Here is a 21,496-nt window from a genome sequence, read left to right as displayed (position 1 = left end):
CCTTAAAAGGTTACCCACCTGGATTGCTTCTGCGAGTGGGAAACCCATCCACAGATGAAAAGATCGCAGAGAGAACTGAAATAGGAGGCAACTAGAAAAGAATTCTTCATATTGATCTCTTTTGAAACAGTCCTTTATCAACTGAGCTTGGAACAAAGTTGGTTGAGCTCCATAGCACAGTATTAGGCTCAACTCCATGCTCCCCCTGGATCTAAAGAGTTTGAAATAAGTTTGGTGTGAAGTTACCAATGTCGTGAACATCGTAAGAAAAAGGATGACAGGATCAATGATGCCACTGTACATCTGATTGTGAAGGAGCCTCTAAAGCAAAGTCTTCTATTTTGCTTTGTAGATTCATCCATGTAACAAATAAATAAATAGGTAGACACGAGTGAACAGAATTCCTATTCTAGATGCCAGTTTTATAATTTTATTGAGGACTGAATACTTCCAGAACAGCACACATGACTATTGTGGAAAAATAAAATAGTAATTATGCAACTTCGCACTTGTCAATCTTGCTTATAGTATAAACGCTGTATTGATTTAACTCAATCATTTTATTTAAGCTGATGCAATTTGTGCATGGACAGTGTAGGTAGGTATGTACGTATGAAAGTCACTGCAATTATTTAAATAGGAGGTATATCTTAATTTTCCTTCACTGCAGGCTATTGGGTTTCACAATCCACTATATTTAAGTCTCACCCCTAGGTCCTATACTATCGCATACCAAAAACACCTCCCACTTTTTTCTTCTAAGCTTTAAAATACCTGTATCATCTATTTATTTTACACAACAGTCCTACAAATTTTTGTCTTTCAGTAGAAGTAATGAATCCCATAGATTTTTTTGGGGAAAAAAGTAAATGATTTTGAAAAGACTGAAAATAACCTCTGAGTTGCATTACACATTTTTCAGTTAATCATTGTTTTAACTCCTCAGCAGGTGGCAGCACAAAGTTATTTACAATGTCATATTAATTCTGTACTGTATTAAGTCATTTGTTCTTAAATTTGCAATAAGAAAACCCTACTATTAGGTAATTATACCAGATGGAAGAGTTAATAAGAAAAATCAGGCTGTCTGTTTATTCCAGTTCTTCAGGATCACTTCAGCTGCATCTAGTGTGCTGTCTTTCTGCAAAACAAGGAATATCACTGTTACTGCAAGTACGAAGTTCTTGAAAAGAGAGCAGCAGTCACAATTATATCATCCCACATCAATATTTGGCAGCTTCAGTTGCATCCTGTTAATATCTGTCAGTCAGTTTTTCATTAACAGTTATAGCTACAAATCTAGACTACACAAAGAATTCAATGCTGATTCCTTGCAAGTATTTATTAGGTATATTTAAAAGATAACATTTTCTAAGCATTCATACTATCAAATTTAATGAAAGCAATACTTCTTATATAAATGCCTGGCATTTATGCAGTGATGTACTTGGCAGCTTTATATTGGAGACATGCTAGCATAGTTTCCTAATCTTCATGTGTACAGTTGGGATTTTTAAATCTCCATGCAACAAAGTTATGCATGAACTACTTAAACATAATCCCTCTAAATATGGGTAATCTATCCACTGGCCAGTTGCGTGGCTTGGCTACAACCTGGTGAGTTGTACAAGTAGTCGTTAACTTGACATGATTAGTGCTGTTCATCCCGGGCAAGCCACATTTACAACCAGCAAGTTTCATCCTGGTTGTTACTGGCTCAGTTTATATCATAGTCTTTGTATCTCATCAAAAGAACTAAATAACTCAAGCAGAAACTCCCCTTCATTACTGGTTCAAGCTAAGGCTCCGACCTTTATACTGGAACAGTTAAGGAGTTGCACGTGTTCCATTGTGCTGACTCTGTTACAGAATAATCGGGAAGCATCTTAGGGCTGCGGGCTTACCAAAGCTTATGTACCTGTCCCCAAAGTCTTTCAAGTCTTTTCAAGAACAGATTTAACAGGAGGAAGAATATGTGAAAAGGAGGTGCTCACAAAATGGCAAACGTCAGCCAATTCACAAAAACCATGTAAGATAACTTCCTGTGTCTTTGTTTTCTTTTGTAATTTGGAGCTCGTGTGAAACCCTATGTATTTTCAGGCAAGTGAGCTAAACTTGAAGGTGACCTCTTCACTGTTTTTGATGCGGGAAACTGAATGGGCTTGGGGTATACCGCTCTGCTATACAATTATTCTCTGCTCTGGATTATAGAATTCACCTTAATTGATAGCGTACCTGTGTCATTCATTTTCACTGTCACCACTGGTCAAGAATATTTTTAAAAATCAATAGAGCAAACTAAAAAAGGCCTACCCACCCAGTTTTTTCCTGCCAATTGCCCTTCTTAGCCATGCCACCCACATTTATGGTTTAAAGTCCCTCAGCAAAAAGACAGTTGAAGCTACTTTGTGCTGAATTTTACACCAAGCTAACTTTCTGTTCCTAAAACCATCCGACTCAGGACATCCTGAGCAAAATGTAACAGTCTCTTGCAGATTTCTGTAGTGCATTGATTTTTAGGAGTCTTAAGTCTCCCCAGGACACAAATTTACCTTAATGAAGCAAAAACGTATATATTTTTCAAACTGCCTTTTTGTCTCAGGACCACAGAATGCTGAAAGAGGAATTGCTGACAGCTTCTGAAACATAAAACAGAAATGTTATTTGCTTATTTTATATATGTATAAAACAAATCTGTTTTAAGCACGATGACTTTACTATTCCATTTCTAGAACTCTCCCTCCCAACATGTGAGGGAAAGACAAGGTTCGGGTTTGTATGCACTAGCTAGGCTTAACTAAATTCAAATTACTTTTCCTAGGCAAAACATTTCAAAGGTACTTCTGTACAACTAGCATTTAAGCATGCTGAAGGAAAAGTGCTGGGACATAACACAAGCCTACAGGGTACATTTTCAGCATATTTAGCAGTATTTTAGCCACATCGTTATCAGCAGTTACCATAAACACCAAATAATATTTTGAATGGAGTATCTCCACTACATTATTTAATAAGTACAGTTGCACTGCTTTTGCTTTCAATAGAAAAGCATTTCTAAAACTAGACTATGACAGTAAGACACCTTACCTTAGATGTTATCATCCATTTGACAAATTTATAATCATAAGGTTGTTTCTCATCTACATCAGAGAGATCCACATCTAAAAAAATTACATTTAAAACAAACATGTTGTAAGATTTCCTAGACTCCACTGGGAAGGCATTCATTAACAGCACTTTATTATAGTTAATACTTAAGAATAAAGATGTATGCTTTTATTTTAAAAAATAATTAAAAAATTAGACTGTAACAATTAAAATAGGCCAACAGATTGAACATTTCCATTCTGACCTGAGCACTTGCTTTCCATTCAAAGCAAATTCAGACATGTAGCTTGGAAGAAAGCCATGCAGTACTCCAGGAAGTCCTCAAGTATGGGTTATTGAGGGATCAGGACTGCGGAGGGTACTGAAGAGTGTATTTATAGCACAGACAGCAATAATCACTGCAACTGCAGTTTTCTCATCAGTGAAACTGGGGTATCTAAAACTTTCTGACACATGGTAGCACTGCGAGGTCCAGCTGTGTTTAAACATTTCTGTGTGAATGACAAGTGCCATTAGGACCAGTTAGTGAAAAATGTGGAACTCAAAAACGATCCCCTGTGGGAATTCTTCCTCCAAAGCTACCATAACCTGAATTTCCAAAAGGTTTTGTAAATTTTGGTAGCATTTTACAGCGTTTAGAAATCAGAATGCCTCAAAGAGCCTTCAGGGTATGACTTCAGATTAAGAAGAACAAACAAGCAAACAAACAAACAGAAAAAGGAAAGTACAAATGGTACGAACTCAGGATATTAAGCCAGGTGCTTGGCTCTCAAACTTTTTCATAATCACAGACTTTTTGAAAATAGAAATTTTTATCCACTTCCTATATCCTCCCTAAAACCTTGCCAAAGCTTTGCAAAACACGGACAGTAGTAAGGACCACAAACAAGGGCTTTGCTGAAGTTTATAAAATGTACCTCCCAGGCTAAGGTCAAATGGAAAATTTCAGTCCCAGTTAGTACTTCTGACAATGTTATGCAAACATGAAATGAGAATATAGTTTAAAATGAAAGTTGCATTTTCAGATTAACTATAATATTTGCTTTCCATGCTGTTTAATAAACTTTATACTAACTTAACGTAGAAACATCAACAATCATAAAGTATCCTCCATCTGGAATGACAGGCTTTAGTCCAGCTTCTTGAAGTAGCTGAGCCATCCGATCACGCTTGCTTTCCAGCTCTCGAGACAGTGAGTAAAAATAGCAGTCTGGGTCATCCATGCGTTTATAGTCTATCCCAAACGCTTGTGCCAAAGCCTCCTGGAAACATAATCAATGTTCAAAGTACTCATGGACACTCAGTACACTCAAAGACACTCAACATACTTCCTACTGAAATCACGTGGATTTTTCTTCGATTCTGGCCCTTATTAGGCAAATCAGCATATACAAATTACACAAGCTACGTCCAAGTGTGTAATTTATTTGTTACTTTGTGCTGTGGCAATACCCAAAGCACCCAATCATTTGCTAGGCACTAATCATATACAGAAGCCACAGTCCTTGACACAGGGGTTTACAATCTGAATTGAAGCAAAGTTTAAATTATTGATGATAATGTATCATAGAATACTAGAAACTAGTAGATGGAGATAATGCTCAGTAAAACAAGATCTTGTTGCAACAACTTCTATTTATATTTCCTAGGAAACCACTAAGATTGTCACATTTTATGCAAGAAGCAGCAGTTTGTAGGTAAAAGAAGAAAGAATCTGCAAGAGACTGATTTTTTTTTTTTTTTTTAAATGTCTGGTGAGCTGATCAAATTTGTCTCCTCATCTTGCACTCCAGAATATATATTTTGACAACTAAAAATTCATTGTTGTGATTATTGTTTTATTACAGTGAGGCCTACAGTTTTGCTACACCAGAAGATAACCTCCTCTGCCCCAGCTGTACCTACCTGTAATGGAGTTGGGCAAGTATACAGTGTATTTTGGTGAACAACTTGCAAATGCTTAATCAGGTTCTGGGGACCGATAGACCAACCAAGCTAAGGGAAGAAAGCATGCATATGTTATACTTACAGCAGTGGTGTTACTAAAAATTAACAAAGAATTAAAATTAGCCAATGTCTCGAGTTTTTCTATGTTAAGAATTGGTAGTGAATTTTTTTTGATAAAGAATTAAGAAAAGAGCTGGTTTACACAAAGTTCGCTGAATGATGCCATTAAAAAAAGTCTAGATTTGAGACAACAGTTATAGTTTCACTTATCCCTCTCTCTCATAGGGTACTGAGCAAACTTTTAACTCTTCATTTAACAAGGGTGAGAGATCAAACTGAGCATTTATTAGGAATGTTATTCCTAATTGTTTTAGAATCTTTCCATCTCATAAGCTCCTGTGTCAAAGGTGGTTTGGGCATAAAACAAAAGCTCACTATATGTCATGGTTCAGTTTGAGCACAGGTGATGAAGGAGAAAGAATTTAGTTGCCAGATGGTTAAATATTTTTGTTTACTTTCTGATATGTATTTTAAAGTCAAGCAAAATATCATCATTAAATATCTTACAGAAATATAAGCCATTCCAAAACATACCATTATCACAGTCTGAAAATATCACCACAAAACCAGAAAGTTAAAATACGATAATATCCATGTTTTCTCCAAGCATCTTGACTGGTTTTGAACAAATCATACTGTGGGGGTTTTTTTTAGTATTTTTTTCTCACAAGAGCTTATTAATCGAGAGACAAGAAGAGAATTAAAACATGGGTGTTCAAGATAGGTAATTGCTCCAACTGAATGCTATCTTCATGTTTTGGAGACACGGAGATTTGCCAGAAGCTTTCAAAAGACAGGTCATAAAAACGGAGACTTTTTTAGTGTAATAAATGCATTCTGTTATTTATATAACTGAACTCTTTTATATTGATTCTTCTTACCTTCCAGCCCGTTACACTATATGTTTTTCCAGCACTTCCTATAGTTATTGTTCTTTCCCACATACCTGGCAATGTAGCTGTATATAAAATAAAATTAATTGGGTAAAGGTGCATTCACCTGATCCATGTGGTTAGAAAAACTGTACTGCCCCTAGCTCAGAGCTGTATGTTGACATAACATTGCAGCATATTAAGCAAGCAATGAGAATATTCTAAAGTTATAGCGATTTTAACAAATGAGAAAGGATATATGGCCCAATACTTTTTGGCATGAAAAGAAGGTAAGGATTAATGAAAGGAGAAAGAAGAGGCAGAAAGAGAGAGGCACAGTTTGTGAAAACTTCATGTTAGTTATCCTCAGCTAAAGTGTGTAATTATTCATAAGAAAGATATGCTCTAAGAAGTGGCTACCCATTCATCTCAAGACAGCATTGTTTCTGATGCCTGATACTAGCACCATATACAACATTAACTCAGGCACTGCAAGCCATTTTAATAGAATTGCCCGGTTCAGTGTCACTGGCTGTCTCAGACATCAGAAAAAGAAGGGAATTACTAAGACTTCTAACCCAGAACCAAACACTGTAAAAATCAGAAAACTAGCAGAGTGAGTAAATAAATTATGTTTTGTTGTATAATTTGAACAGGCCTGGGACTGACTAACAATAGCAGCTAGCTAAGGATGTCTGCAAGGATTAAGGGACACATGGAGGCCTATCTCTGTCTCTGTATTTCCATCTGGTAGGAGACCAAAATCCTTTGTTTCCTTTCCAAGGAGATGACAGAGCAAAGGTCTCTTCCTGTAGTTTGCCATTTTTTTTCTGCACACTGCTTCAGGGGAGCTCTGTTTGGACTCTTTAACTTAATTCATTTTCAACAGAAACAGATAAATCAAGACACACTTAAGTCTGAGACACAAAGTTAGACAAGGTCATACCACTACTGCAATTGCAGTGGTCAACAACATCCGGCTCCACCTCGCTTGTACACTAGAACCACTACCAGTGAACCTGGCAATTGTTAAATCCCCTCCTCTAGGGAGACCAACGAACAAAGATTTTCCAAATAAAACCACTGAATTTCATAAGGAAGTTTTTGCAGCAGTTATCTGCATTAGACACGGTACAAGTCTCTGCAGTTATTTGAAAACATGTATTGTATTTTTTTGAGCACACTTGCCAAGAAGAGAAACAAAACAGCAGGAAAGAAACTCATATCCCAACTAGCCCACCCATATTCACTCAACTGCTCTGTGACCTTGAAAACAAAAAGGCAGTTTGAACAGATGCATCTTCTAGCTAGCTAGATCAAGAGTATAGATCACTTCCTAAAGGCAAGCTCTCACAGACTGCAAAAAGAATTGAATTTCAAAGCTAATGCCCTCTAGCGAGACTGTTTTGCCACATAGTCATAGGAATTCAACCTTGGAGACAGAATGTAACAGCATTTCAAACATAGCAGCAGCAAAAGGGCACAGGGGAAGAAGCAGCTCCGTTGCTTTTACAAGCAGCAAGTTTTAAATAGAGAGGGAAATTCCTCCGTGCCATATGGCAACATCATTATGTGACACCATAACCAAGTCTGACTACAATTTAAAAACTAACGAAGTGCAAACTAACACGTATAATAAGCCTGTTACCTGGGATAGCGCTCAGCTCGTTGAGAGGCTTGTTCAGAATCCTCGGTTATGAGATGCAATCTCTAAATCTGCCAGTGCAACCCTAATCATTACTTAGAGGAGGTCCATGGTTTTACGGAAGTCAGAAAATGATGAGAAACATGATGAAGTGCTCTACACTACAGAAAACTGCTTCAGTGACAGCAGCACAAAGATCGTACTAATTTTATGATCTGTGGCTAGCAACCCCTGTTAAATTGTATTAAGGAACCACCATCAGACCCTGTAAATTGCTGCAATATCCATTTTGCATCTCTCACCAAAAAAGCATCACTGCATTTGATGGAATATGTAGAGGTTAATATGGAAACACAAGAGTTTTTAAATAGTGAAATAACACACTCGTTTTTTCTTGTATTATCTTTTGTAGACTTAAAAAAAAAATCTCAGAAACTTAAGTTAAAAAGAGCAGATCTTGTTTCTTTTACTGAAATAATGTTATTGTTTACAGTGTTACCCTGAAGGTTTTATAATCATTTTAACACTAAAGATGATATCATGGGATCTGTTAGAGAATATGTACCTAAACCTAGCTGACTAACTGTCCAGGCTTTAACTTGCATTATCATTACATGGTATTTTTACATTTTATGCTGAACTACAGAATGCCTTTTGTTTGACTGGAAGTGTTTTGGTTTGAAGCATTAAAATAACAATACTGATACTAACGAACAATAGAGTTACTGTGTCTTAAGAATTCACCACGTGTCCATTAAGACAAAGTGTAACTGACAACATCAGTGTTCAGACCTGCTGCCGCTGCAAAGGAAAATGGATTACCTTACACCACCCACAGAGATTTTGGTTCTGAGGACAGCTATTTGCATGAACCACCTGCTAAGCCCATGAAGAAAGCTTTAATTTAACTCATTTTAATTGGCAATTGGGACATGATAAGCCACACATGATCAGTTACTGTGGTAACTTGTTAGGATGCACTGACTCAGATTACTATCACATGAATGTACCCAAAATGTTCCCCTTCTTCCATGTCTGAAGGTCTTCGAAAAGGTATCACTATCAAGGCACCACAACAGCCATGAAATTAGCCCACTTTCAAAACAGACTCATAGCCTATGCATGGCCAGTATGATCGACGTACTGCAGCTGTGTGATCAGCAACTGTGTAGCTGAGCTATTATGTATTGCAAGGTCATTTAGATACAATTTCCTTTTTATTATTTATAAGATTCAGTTTTTACAATGATGTAGCCCCCACTAACGGAAAGTTTCTTTTATTGCCACTCTACTTATATGTAATTGAAGCATAGAAGCAAAGTTATTCAGCATTCAACCAGTGGTAAAACCAGGAAAAAAGCTAAGCTTTTTCATGTCGAAGTTGTATTTATGTCTCTTGATTTCATTGTTTAATCTCAACTAGATGTCTCTATTGCACACGACTGAAATGTGCCTTCATTATGACAGTAAGTACATTATAACAGATAGTTCATGCAAGGTGCTACCATCAGAAACAGAACATCTGTACACAGAAGAAGGAAGTTTTGGCTTTAGCCAGCTCAAATACATCAGCAGATCCAAACCAAGACCTCCTCACTAGAAACTTTTACATAGATGCTTAGCTGTAGCATTATAGGATTGGGGAAGGAGTTCAGTAACCTGCACTAGATTCACTTGTTCTGAGACAGTGGAAATGATTCCACTAACTTCAGTGAAACTTGGATCAAGAAGTAAAACAAGAGGGACAGAGACGTAACATCATATTTGGCATTCTAGTTTGTTCTTGCAATGGTGCTTTACCCCTGCAGCAATACTGCCTGAAGACTTTAGCATACTTTCACACTGCCCTTGCAGCGACTTACTTCATTGAATTCCATGTCCATTATTTAACACTGTCTCTGCACTTTGGAGGAACAGTGTTCATGCACTATCTCCGCACTAACCTTTATACTTTTTTTTCTTTTTATAAGTAGTGAGCAAAAATAATTGTGTTCCTCATTATGCATTTCCTTCATTGATTATCTCTACAATGCTTTGAGAAGGAAGTTTTAATCTCTGTTCCTTCTATTAGTTCTTCAGCAAAGCACAGTCCAATATACATACATGAACAGCAGTTATATCTGTCATGGCCAACAAAGTAACTGAATAAGGATGGGATATTCAGATGATCACAACTGATTTATGAGCATCAGTCCCACTGCTTTCTATGGATATCTACTCCAAAGTCACTTAAGAGCTTTTGGAAATTCTATCTGGAAATTATTCTTCAAAATGTTTTTCAGAAAAGGGAGGAGCTCTCCTCCTTAGAGTCTAAACATTGTAAAATAGTCAAAGCTTGAAGTTTGAGCTCCTTCCAGCAACCATTATCTCCGAGAGGCACGTTTACAACATCATTCCACAACCACTTTTAAGATGCCACAAAAAATCAGTACCTATTTTAATGTGTTTATTTCCTTTATACACCAGCCATTCATACACCTCATCGCTGATGCACAGGGTATCATGTCTAATACAGAGATCAGCTATTACTTGGAGCTCTTCTCTGGTGAACACCTGGGATACAAGAGAGTAAGGGACAATGCATTAGTCATAGTATTTAAGGTATACTCTGAAATAACAGTAGTGTTAAAGCAGGATTCTTACCTTGCCTATAGGGTTGTGTGGGGTATTCAGTATAATTGCTTTTGTTTTGGAATTAAATTTAGAAACCCAAGCAGCCATAGATGCAGAGTTTCCATCATTTTTCTTAAAAAAAAAAAAAAAACAAAAAAAAAACAAAAAACAACACACCAATAAATTTATGCATTATTTGAATAAACATGTTACAGCCTAAACAGAGATGCCCAACTTATCATCCTCAGACACTTTCATAACCATACTTGACAACCTATCCAATCTGTCCTGCTCTCCTGGGAGAAGGCACTTCTAGAAACAGGCAGGGAGGCTCTAAGAGCAAGGTTAATTACTATGACAGTGGCTGTCCTTCCCTGGCCACCGTCCCTCTCAAAGTCTCCCCAGGAACTGGTTTCCAGGATCTGGTTACACACACGCCGATTATAACAGTGTGTAACGTAGGAAGCCCAGTCACATGACAGGAGAGTTTATGGCCTTCCCAGACACTAGAACAAGTGTGTGCATGCTTGGCTGGAAAGATTGATCACCACTGGAGAGATTCAAGGTCATTTTCTCCTCCTTGTCCATAGGAAAATGGCCAAACAGTTAAAAATTTGCACCACCGAGGCTCTGGAGTTGCTGTGGTATTACACAAGGACAACAGAAGTTTGGACCAGTTGCTACAGAGAACAAAGAGCATGGCCACACTAACTTTCTGACACCTGCAAGTTACCAGGTGCAAGTTACCTCTCCCCACCTGGGAGAGGGCCAGACCAAAAACAAGGGTGTAAAACAGAAAATACTTGGAGGAACCCTGTCATTCAAAACGTCCCTAGAAGGAGGGCACCCAGAGGAACAGTCTCACCTACTCCCCTGCTGTCCTGGAGGTTTTGTCACTCAGTGTTGTTCTGATTTCATGGTGTTCATCCAACAGTCTGGCCTAAAGAGCCCCTCAGCCCTCCCCATGCAGGGCTGCCAGTCACCCAAGGCAACGGTAACAGGATCAACGCTTTGCATCCAGAACAATCCTTGCAAGCTGCCAGCATAATGCCAGCAGTACCAATTTGAAAATTAACCCATACCAAAATTATTCCTTTTTATCAATAAAGGAAACAGGAATTCTCGTATGTATAGCAAATATGCCTACAGCATGATAGCTCCTCATTTAGTAAGCAGATTTTGGAAAAGAAATTATATTCTGTCATTGTAGGAGTTGCTGAAGGCATCAGAAACCAAATCTTTCGAAAACCAGCAGATACAGAAATTGCACTGATATGTGATCCTCCTTCCCTCATTTCCACTGAAAACATTCTCTGATGATGTCCAAAAAAGGAATTTTGATCAGGTTTCAGAATGCACAAATTAAAGTAAATAAGAAACATTGTCCCACCTTCTCCAACAGTAATAAAATATTCTACTTGCTTTGGATTATCATCACCTCAGACTTACACTATAGCAATCTATCTCATTTTTATACAATTGGATATTATGAAAAACTATACAGAAGAGCATCGTCTAGAAGGTGTTCATCAAACCATATTGAGTATGGATGAGAAACTTTATATGATAAATAATTTTTAAAAAGCTACTCACATTTCTCAGTGGGATAAAAACAGGCTTTGCACCCGCCATCTTTACCATTGGTTCATAACAGTCATAAAATGGCTCTATTATTATTACCTGAAATTACAATCACCAGTATCAGAAACGGAATTTACCGTGCATGAACCATCATACTTCCAAGATATACTTTGGTGGTATAACTTGATAATGTTTCGGGCACTCCATCCTGATCTAACATAGCAGAATGTTCCTCCTTTTAGAACATCATATAACAATGCCCTCAGTCTAAGTATGATAAGCACTACCCGTTTTTGATGACACACAGAGGCTGTTCTTCTCTAGTTACACATTACAACTATTAAGATACAATATTAGGAACGTTTGGGTCCTGCATACAGATTTGAAGGTGCAAGGCAAAGGTGGGAGGTAGCAACAGCAAACTGATGAACAATTAGGCACAGCTGCCCTAATTCTGTCCACAAAATTCCAGGATTTCCAAGTATCTAGAAATCTCAGAAGAATGTCTGAAGTCCTCAAATTTTATCAGAAGAAAATTTTCATGTAGAAAGAGAGGACAAATTCAAGGAAAATTGCGTAGAGGCTAGATAATAGGAAAACAAACAAAAAAAACCCCCAAAGGCTAATTGCAGAGAACTGTTACAAGAAAAGAGAATTGAATATCAAAGCAACAGAAAAGGAAGAAAAGATACAGATGAGAATACATTACACAAACGAAATGAACAAAACACTGAAAGCAAAATGCATGACAACACAAACAGTTCTTGTCCACTACAGATACAAACAAATATCCCCCCCAAATGACTTTTAATATTGTCAAAAAGGCAGACATCAGTAGTGAAGGGATGAATCATCACAGCTGGTACAGCAAACTAACAATCCTTTCTTTAAAGGACTTTTCTGCTACCTATGCTGCTCCCATGCAACAGTCCAAAACAGAACTTTATCCACAATGGTTATTCAAACACCAACAATACTTTGCGCCACCCTTAGTCTTCTGTTGCAGACAACAGCCCACAAGTTTTCTCAAGTAAGAAATCAGCATGTATTGTGTCACCTAACAGTAATGGTGATAAAGAAACTGCTACAGGTACTGTAAGTATGAAAGAAAGGGGGTTGTAAGTTGGTGAATGATAGGAAGACATCCAAAGGATAGTCCCTGATCACAGCTTCTGAAAGTCAGATGTGCAACTGTAATAAATCAAATTAATGAAGAAAGAAGCCCCAACATCAACTTATATTTAAAAGTGGACAAATAAAAACCAGGCAAATTCTCATTTCAGTGAGTATACATGAGTATTTCAAATAAAAACTTACTTCGTCTCCCTCTTCAATTAATGCCTGTATTGTACTAAAGAGAGATCCATAAGCTCCCACGGTCACCAGGATATCTGTGAGAGGATCAATCTTTCTTCCACAAACTCTCTCATACACTTGAGATAAGGCTTTCACCAGCGACGGATGTCCCTGTTTAAAGCAAACAAATGCAACTGATTTGTGTGTTCCTGACAACGTACAAAGCCTGTGTTTGGGGTTTTTTCCACATATATCAAAATAATACATTTCGAAATAGAAAAATACGAGATGAGCCCTCAGTGTTAATGGCTGTTAACAGGTAGTGTGGTTTAAGGTTTTTGCATGTTAGGGAAGAAAAGTGGTTTCAATTTATTCATATCTACCAGGAAATTCTTTCTGTATATCTGATGATTTTTAACTTCTATCTTATTATCACATCTCAGGATAGCTCCAGGTAGCCTATAGGAGCGCTAGGACAAGAGACAGGAGGAGAGAAGGGAATACTCTGACACCAGTTCATCCTTACCCCCTTTAGAGTCTCTTTCCCACCTGCCCATATTTCCATCCGAAGCTCCTTCTGTTTCTTTCCTTACCTTTCAACTAAAAATTTTTTGGTGCAAGGGAAATCTTTTTATTCTGTTTATATACTGCTGATAAACAGCACTTGTGATCAGAATGATGATTCATATAATCATATCCCAAATCTCAGAGCACCATTCACCATTTGTGTCCCCTATGGGGACATGGCACTTAACGTACTCTTCTCAAAATGTGCAAAGAACACGAAAACAAGCATGCAACAAAGATCATATACAATATGAAAATAAGAAGGCACAATTCTGTTTACTCAGGAAGCCTATAGGTTTCCGGCTGTGAAAAATCTTTTTTGTTTTTGGATACTTGGTAGAAATAGAAAACAGCTCCGTGAGGAAACGCAACTATAACAAAAATCCTTCTCTAAAATATTGAACACTGTACCTCTACGCACAAGGCATAAAATCATGAACCCTTCTGTAAACAGGAACATTACCATAAATTAAGGCTTACAAGTCATTGTTGATTCAGATGACAGCCATTTCTTGCCATGAGTGTGTCAGCTACACAGGAATGCTGCACCACCCGTCACGTTAGGTCACTCTACAGGCCATAGCCCTACAGTCAATGAGAGGTCCAAGCACTGCAGAGAGCCGAGACAACGTCTCAATTATCAGATGGATGTGCATCATTCATACTCATCCCTCCCATATTTACTACCACAAATAGTTGTGCTCAAAAATCTTGGAAGTGCAGAAGTTCGTAGAGGAAGTGCGAAGGCTGAAAATGGGAATATTGGTAAAAATTCCTCTTTAATTACTACCTGCAGTACAATATACCTGCAAACATGCATAGTTATCATGGGAATTATCAAACTATTTGGAAATAAAGAACAAAGTCAAAGAAGTAAATACTGAATAATTGCATGCATTGGGAAAATTATATTTATGTTTGATTTGCAAATCATTTTAGAGAATCAGTCGGTGAATATTTGCTGGAAGGTAGACTGTAGCCCATTCTCTCTGTAGCCTTTCCCCCTGTGCCAAGGCTCCTCCAAAACCTTGTCTGCCTGGTAAGCAATGACTTTTCAGGTACCCTATTGTGGCTTGTCCTGGTTTCGGCAGGGATAGAGTTAATTTCCTTCCTAGTAGCTGGTACAGTGCTGTGTTTTGGATTTAGGGTGAGAACAATGTTGATAACACACCGATGTTTTAGTTGTTGCTAGGTAATGCTTACACTAGTCAAGGACTTTCCAGCTTCCCATGCTCTACCGACTGAGAAGGCTGGAGGTGCACAAGAAGCTGGGAGGGGGCACAGCCAGGACAGCCGACTCAAACTGGCCAAAGGGATATTCCATATCATGTGACATCATGCTCAGTATATAAAGCTGGGGGAAGAAGAAGGAAGGGGGGAACGTTCGGAGTGATGGCGTTTGTCTTCCCAAGTCACCGTTAGGCGTGATGGAGCCCTGCTCTCCTGGAGATGGCTGAACACCTGCCTGCCGATGGGAAGGAGTGAATGAATTCACTGTTTTGCTTTGCTTGCGTGCGCAGCTTTTGCTTTGCCTATTAAACTGTCTTTATCTCAACCCACGAGTTTTCTCACTTGAACCCTTCGGATTCTCTCCCCCATCCCACTGGAGGGGGAGCGAGCGAGCGGCTGTGTGGCGCTTAGTTGCCAGCTGAGGTTAAACCACAACATGGCTGATGAACATACTAATGCTTAGCCCAGAAGTTCACTAAATTATACCCATCTTTCGTGTGCGTCTGCCACTAAACAATTGCTTTATACTTTCAAGTTATACATATATATATATATTCTTCTTGCAGAGACTCTACACACAACTAAAGGTGATTAAACAAAGTGACCCAAAGAAGGATGGTAATGAGGCTACATTCACTGGGGATTTAGTTTTTTTTCTTTTTTCTGTTCTTGCCAGGGCCCTGAGTGCCCTAATAGGCCTTAATGGCCCTGACCAGGCTCACCCTGGGCCTCTACCCAGCGCTGTGCTCCTGGTCCAGGGACTCCATTTAAGCACTATGCAGTAGAGTTGCTGGTCTGCAATTCAGTTACAGTCATGACTGTACCTGGCCATAGACCCTGTTGATCCCAGCCCCTACCTGTAGACTGATTCTGTGGCTTGACCTTAGACCTGCCTTGTCACCCTTGGACCTGCCCAGTGATCACTGGGTTATGTCTAACCATGGTTAGCATTGCCGGGCCTGACCTGTAGATTGACTTCCTGGCTTGACCTCAGGCCCACCTCACCACCACAAGCTTTCCTGGCGATCTGGGCTGACCTCAGCCACCATCTCTGGGCCTGCCTTGCTCAGGTACTGTGAGACTGGGACCCGGCTGGTGAGGCCTCCGCCCTGCTGGCTGCGATAGCTTCTCCTTTAGGGAGCTGCTGGCCACTGCCGCTCCCCATCAGTTCTAATGCATGCAGATTCTCAAGAGAATAGGCAAAAAGTTATGTTGGAATATATACACAACGATGCCACAACGACCAAAGCAATTGCTGGCCTACCAGTCTATACAGTGTTTTTCTATCACTGTTGCATAACATGGTCATCTAGAAAAGTATTAGATAGACTCCTTAGGGTCTTGTAGCAATCCTGACACATGATTCTCAGTTGGGCAACATGGTTTTTCTTTACCACAAAATATAAGAAAGACAAACCAAACAAGGAAGTGGTCATACTAAAACAGTAATAGACCACTTGAATATCCTGCCTTGGACAATGATAAATGCCACACACTCACACCCAGCTCAAGACATAAATGCTACAAGCCAACTTACAGAATGGGTAGTGACTATCTTCCAGGGGAAAAAACTTACTGTTTTGATCACTTCCTAATCTCCACTGAAATCTACTACATGTTATGGGTGAATCTTTTCTTGATCCTAGAGGCGCAGTCTCAACTGATACCAAGTATTTCTTTCTCATTCTACCATTATCCTATCAGATTCATGTTTATACTGACCAAAATCGGAAGTAAATGTATCATTTACACTCTTTAAACTGTGAAAAGACTCTTCAAAGACAATCTATCCCACATGTGCTCTACCATTTTGCTCTTGCTGAAGGATTCTGCCTTGAAGAAGCCTACACAGAGGATGTTCATTAGTAACGGATAAGGCTACTAGATCAACTTAATTTGGGACATAACAGTACGGCCTACAGATAAAACTAATTTAAAGCGAAGTCAATTTTTTTCCCTGTGGCATGTTCTCCACTGAACTTGGGTCCTCAAGTTCCACAGTACTTACAAAGCCTCGCGTGTACTGGTTCAGTCTGTCAACTGCCGCTACCTTTGCCAGCTCTTCTTTAACATAACTGGGAGGGGATATATCAGGAAGGCCTTGACCAAGATTAACAATTGAGGGATCTGCTGCCACCTTTGTAAATTCAACCCTAAAGGGAAAAAACATCTTAAAGTTAACATACCAGAAAAAATTATCTTTTCCTTCATTAGGATTAAAAGACAAAAAAAGCATTTCACTTTGCCAAATTCACAGCAGGGGAAACTGGTTTAAGTAGAGTGCTCACATGGAGAGGTGGGGGCTGGGACAATGGTAAGTAACCACAGGAGTCAGAGGGAACCCAATAAAAGGTTGACTTTCTGCATCCACAGAATAACTTTTCTGCCAGCAGAACTGTGCTCAGATGTGTACACACACAGACACACAGTAACTCTGGATATGGGCAGAAATGGAACACTACCCTCTTTGCAAAATGAAGTAGACCTAATTAGAACAAGTACGTTAAATGATTTAAAGGCTAGATTCTCTCAAGTGAAGGTGTCATTTAAACTATCCAGTCACCTCAGAGTGCTATAATTTTTTTTTTGTGATTTTAGGCAACAGACTGTTTCAGGCTGTTCATTAACTGTTCCTAGTAGCCTGCCAGATACAAACGTTAGGATTCTTGAACTTTTTTTTTTCCCCTCCCTTCACAGGTAAGCTTTGCATTTTACCCTTTCCTCACTACCCAAATGTTAACAAAGATTTACAAAAAAAAAAAAAAAACCAAAATCAAAAAACCCACAAAGCATCTAAGTTCTGTCAAAAATTAATACAAATTACTAAAAATGAGTTTGAGGCTGGATGACCAAAACACCTTGTCTATATATATACACACACACAACTAATGTAAGCCCAAAATAGTGTTTTCACCAACTAACAAAATCCCATATTTACCAGTGATGGCAATATTGCTTTGAGACCAATTTAATACCTAGAAAAAAGTGTATTAAAAATAATGAGCTAAATTATAAAGACAAGTATAATGGCTTTAAAAAGAAATCTGACTCATTTGGTAAACACAAATCAAGTGTAATTGAAATACATTACTCAACAAAATTAACATTTAAATTTGAAAGTCAGCTATACGACCATGCCCAAGAGTTATACTTGTCTTATGTGATTTACTAGATGAAGAGAAGCCCAAGCCTAACGTTTAAAGCTCAAGAGTAAGAATTAATTCACACCTTTAACAGAATTTAGTTAATTGCTTCTAAACAGGTGCCAAATATATTTCAGCAGAGATAGCAAGGGCTGTGTACCTTCTTATCAACAATAATTATCAATCTGGAAAGAAAATGTATCGGCCAAAGATATTTTCTGAAATTTGCAGATATTTTCCTTTTACTTACCACACATTGCTATCAAGGCCTTCAATTCGTCTTGTGTTTTTGTGTCTGAAGGCCATTGTCTGCAAGATCAAAATATAGACAGAAGGGTTTTGTTAAGAAAGACAAAGTACTGTATTGTTGGATTCTGCATGACAAACCCTCCTGCATGCTTTCTCAAATATACCATTGCCAGCTGAATTCAGTAGTTACACAAAATTATAGACATGTTCTTTCATTAAAGCTTCCATAATAGCTTGAATTCAGACTAACAAGAAAATACACAAAAATGTCCTAAATTCTCATTCATCATTATCTAAAGCCACTGAACATTCAGCAAGGAAGGAGCAGGGCAAAATTCAGCTCAACAGCTTTAAAAGATGACCTAAAAAGAAAAAAATAGGGTACATACATTCTTTTTCTTTCCTATGATATACTAACAACTTAAAGACTGTGTTATTTCTAGCCCAATTCCTGCTCAATCCAATTTGGAAAGCTTGCGTTTTCTATGTAATTTTATTTGTTAAATTGATGGGTAAGAGGAAAATAGCAAAGACATTTCCTATTTTCATTCAGACTTTTAAAACTTTAAAGTATTTACTTACAACACAGCAAAACAACATTAGAACATGTTTTTGCTGTATATTCAGACCTTCAGTTAAGGTCTTGGAGAACTGCTTTAGAATAGACTTTCAACGAGTACTCTCTATAAAGGCAGAGAAAAACTTATTGATAGTTGTGGTATTTTTAAGCTAAAAAGAGAAAAGAAAGTTAGAAATAAATCTTTTTCCCCTATGTGCAAACAAAAAAAGTGCAAGCCCATTTCTATCTTTGTAAACCAGCTTGATACTGGAAAAAAATTACATAGGAATTACATAGTCCCTCAGTACTCCAGACACTCCTGTTTCTTTGAGTCAGACTACCAATTTTAGTGACTTTTACCACTGCTAGCTATTGTTATTGTCTGAAAGATTGAAAAACCATACTCTAGCTACCGTACTCTGAGAAGAAAATGTCTGCGTTACCATTACACTCCAGGTTTCGACTTTGAATCAATGGGAATGACTCAGTAGAAATATTATGCAGGCACATGTTTGCACTCAACGTGTTTACGCTAAAGAAGCTACCATATACCTCATGATTTGAAGAATGGGAAGCTATAAAATTAAACAGATACTTCTCTGCTCATATGTCTTCTTTACAGATCTGATTCTGACCTCATCTATGGGACACAAACACCAGAGGAATCAAGCACAGGACACCTTTTATTTGTCTTCAGGAAGAAAACCACTAAGATAACTAGACAGGTGAAGCTGTACTTCTTGACACAGAACATACACCACAGTTAAGAAGGAGTTCTGAATAGGTAATCTATACTGCATCTATTTAAAAACACACATAAGGTTTAGAAGATGAATCCAATTTTACAGTGTACATCTTGGTAAACATGATTAATATTTGGCTGTACTATATAAATACAAATAATACAGGTACTACTTAGACTGAGCCCCACACACATACCTTTTTTCACATGCGAGACTACTTTTCGTACTACAAGGAATAAGAAGTCTCACCTTGAATCTTTCCAGTTAATAATGAGAATTCTGTATGCTGCCATGGGTGAATTTGTTCCATTGACCAACTCTTCTTGAAATTGTTTCAATTTGCTAAAAGCTAAAGGCTTATCAACTGCAGGACTTTTATAATTAACTATAATGTAAATCTTAACTGCATTAAGTAACCTGTATTGACAAGTAAAATAAGCCTTACACCTTACAGCTTTCATACTATTTTAAGTTTAAATATTTAATGATTCAAGTCTTCCTATTTATTTTTTCTTGTGCCTTGAAACTAGTTTTAAAACAGAATAGCTGGTCCTGCATTAGTTTTCAGATTTTCACAGATTCAGCTTACAGTGGGGTTCACCTTATTAATTTGAGAAAGCCAACCAATTAACTGATATTTTTAAATGATTCCTTAAGTAGCATTCTTTCTTCCAGAAGGTCATGAGAATTCTTAAGACTCTCTTTTGTTTTAGCCCAGTTATGTCATCACTTGATAATCTTCAAGCCATTTCTAGGTGCAGGGCTAGGATTTCCATGAGTTTAAGATCAGTGTTAAGCAGGAGAGGTATGTCCTCATCAAGCTCTAACTCTGACCTCCTGCTTTCCCTAACACTTTCTATCAGGGAAAGCACCTGATAGAAAGTCAGGTGCTGCTCGTATTTATCTTTCTTCCTAATACAAAGAAACTTGTGATTAAATTGAATGGCAGTATGTGTAATAATGACAGAAGCAAATACTTTTACATGGTCCATAATTACATTGTGGAATTCAATGTCAAAAGCTACAACGGAAGCCAAGATCTTAAGAAAATTAAAAAAACAACAGAAGTCGATTTCAGCACATTTAGTGAGAATATCCAGCTCCATTAAATAGAATACAAATACTTAGAGCATATGAAAAATTGACTCAGGCAAAAGCTGACCTTCAAAGTGGCTTGCACGCTAAAAGAAACTTCTCATATGGGAAAAATATGCTACAACTGTCCGGTATAATGGTTGGAACATCTGTTTTGAAGGATCTGACATGTGCCTTGGTTGACCCAAGTTGCTGACTAGATGAAATCCTACTCTGACCCGGGAACACAATTTACATTCCAGTGTTCTATATGCAATGCAGAGTGTGACCTCCAACCACCTACCATGTTGCAAAGCTCTGTTTTCTCTCAACAAAACTGGAAGACTTAACACAAAGTTACACAATCTTATGAACAGTTAAGCTGGGAAATTGAGAAGATTCTGCATAAAATTAAGTTTGAGGTACGTATATACCCCTTGTTATTGCAGCATCAAGAAGCACCACTACTCTCATTTCATTACAGGAAAACTGAGATACAAAGAAATTAATTGATTTACCAAAAGTCTGTGATAAAGCTGGGATTGAACCTGTCTCCTGTATCTCAAGCTCCAGGGCCCTAACAACTAAGCAATTCTTCTGGCCTGATATGTGCTAGATGTGATTTAATTAAAATTTGATGGAGTGACTACCATCAGTGGACACGGGAAGGGCTACAGATGTCGTCTATCTGGACCTCTGTAAGGCCTTTGACAGGGTCCCGCACAACATCCTTCTCTCTAAACTGGAGAGGTATGGATTTGATGGGTGGACTGTCCGGTGGGTGAGGAATTGGTTGGATGGTCACATCC

General features: G+C 38.1%; 1 protein-coding gene across 2 annotated transcripts in view; it reads right to left on the bottom strand.

Annotated features, from left to right (window-relative positions):
• Positions 1–404: 404 nt before the first annotated feature.
• Positions 405–21,496, bottom strand: part of CCBL2 (cysteine conjugate-beta lyase 2) — a 24,435-nt gene continuing 3,343 nt past the window's right edge. For both annotated transcript variants that reach the window (XM_009333792.1, XM_009333794.1), the window contains exons 3-14: positions 18,313–18,371; positions 16,928–17,072; positions 13,144–13,293; positions 11,839–11,925; positions 10,276–10,377; positions 10,065–10,185; positions 5,997–6,073; positions 5,014–5,103; positions 4,184–4,370; positions 3,088–3,161; positions 2,553–2,639; positions 405–1,141 (exon numbers count right to left, since the gene is read on the bottom strand). In XM_009333792.1, the coding sequence (XP_009332067.1) occupies positions 1,079–1,141; positions 2,553–2,639; positions 3,088–3,161; positions 4,184–4,370; positions 5,014–5,103; positions 5,997–6,073; positions 10,065–10,185; positions 10,276–10,377; positions 11,839–11,925; positions 13,144–13,293; positions 16,928–17,072; positions 18,313–18,371 (1,242 nt within the window). In that variant the 3' untranslated portion in view covers positions 405–1,078. The remainder of the gene's footprint in view (positions 1,142–2,552; positions 2,640–3,087; positions 3,162–4,183; positions 4,371–5,013; positions 5,104–5,996; positions 6,074–10,064; positions 10,186–10,275; positions 10,378–11,838; positions 11,926–13,143; positions 13,294–16,927; positions 17,073–18,312; positions 18,372–21,496) is intronic.

Source organism: Pygoscelis adeliae, unplaced genomic scaffold, assembly GCF_000699105.1.
Source record: "Pygoscelis adeliae isolate BGI_AS28 unplaced genomic scaffold, ASM69910v1 Scaffold10, whole genome shotgun sequence".
NCBI classification, from domain to species: domain Eukaryota; kingdom Metazoa; phylum Chordata; class Aves; order Sphenisciformes; family Spheniscidae; genus Pygoscelis; species Pygoscelis adeliae.
This window is presented reverse-complemented; position numbering and strand designations above follow the sequence as displayed.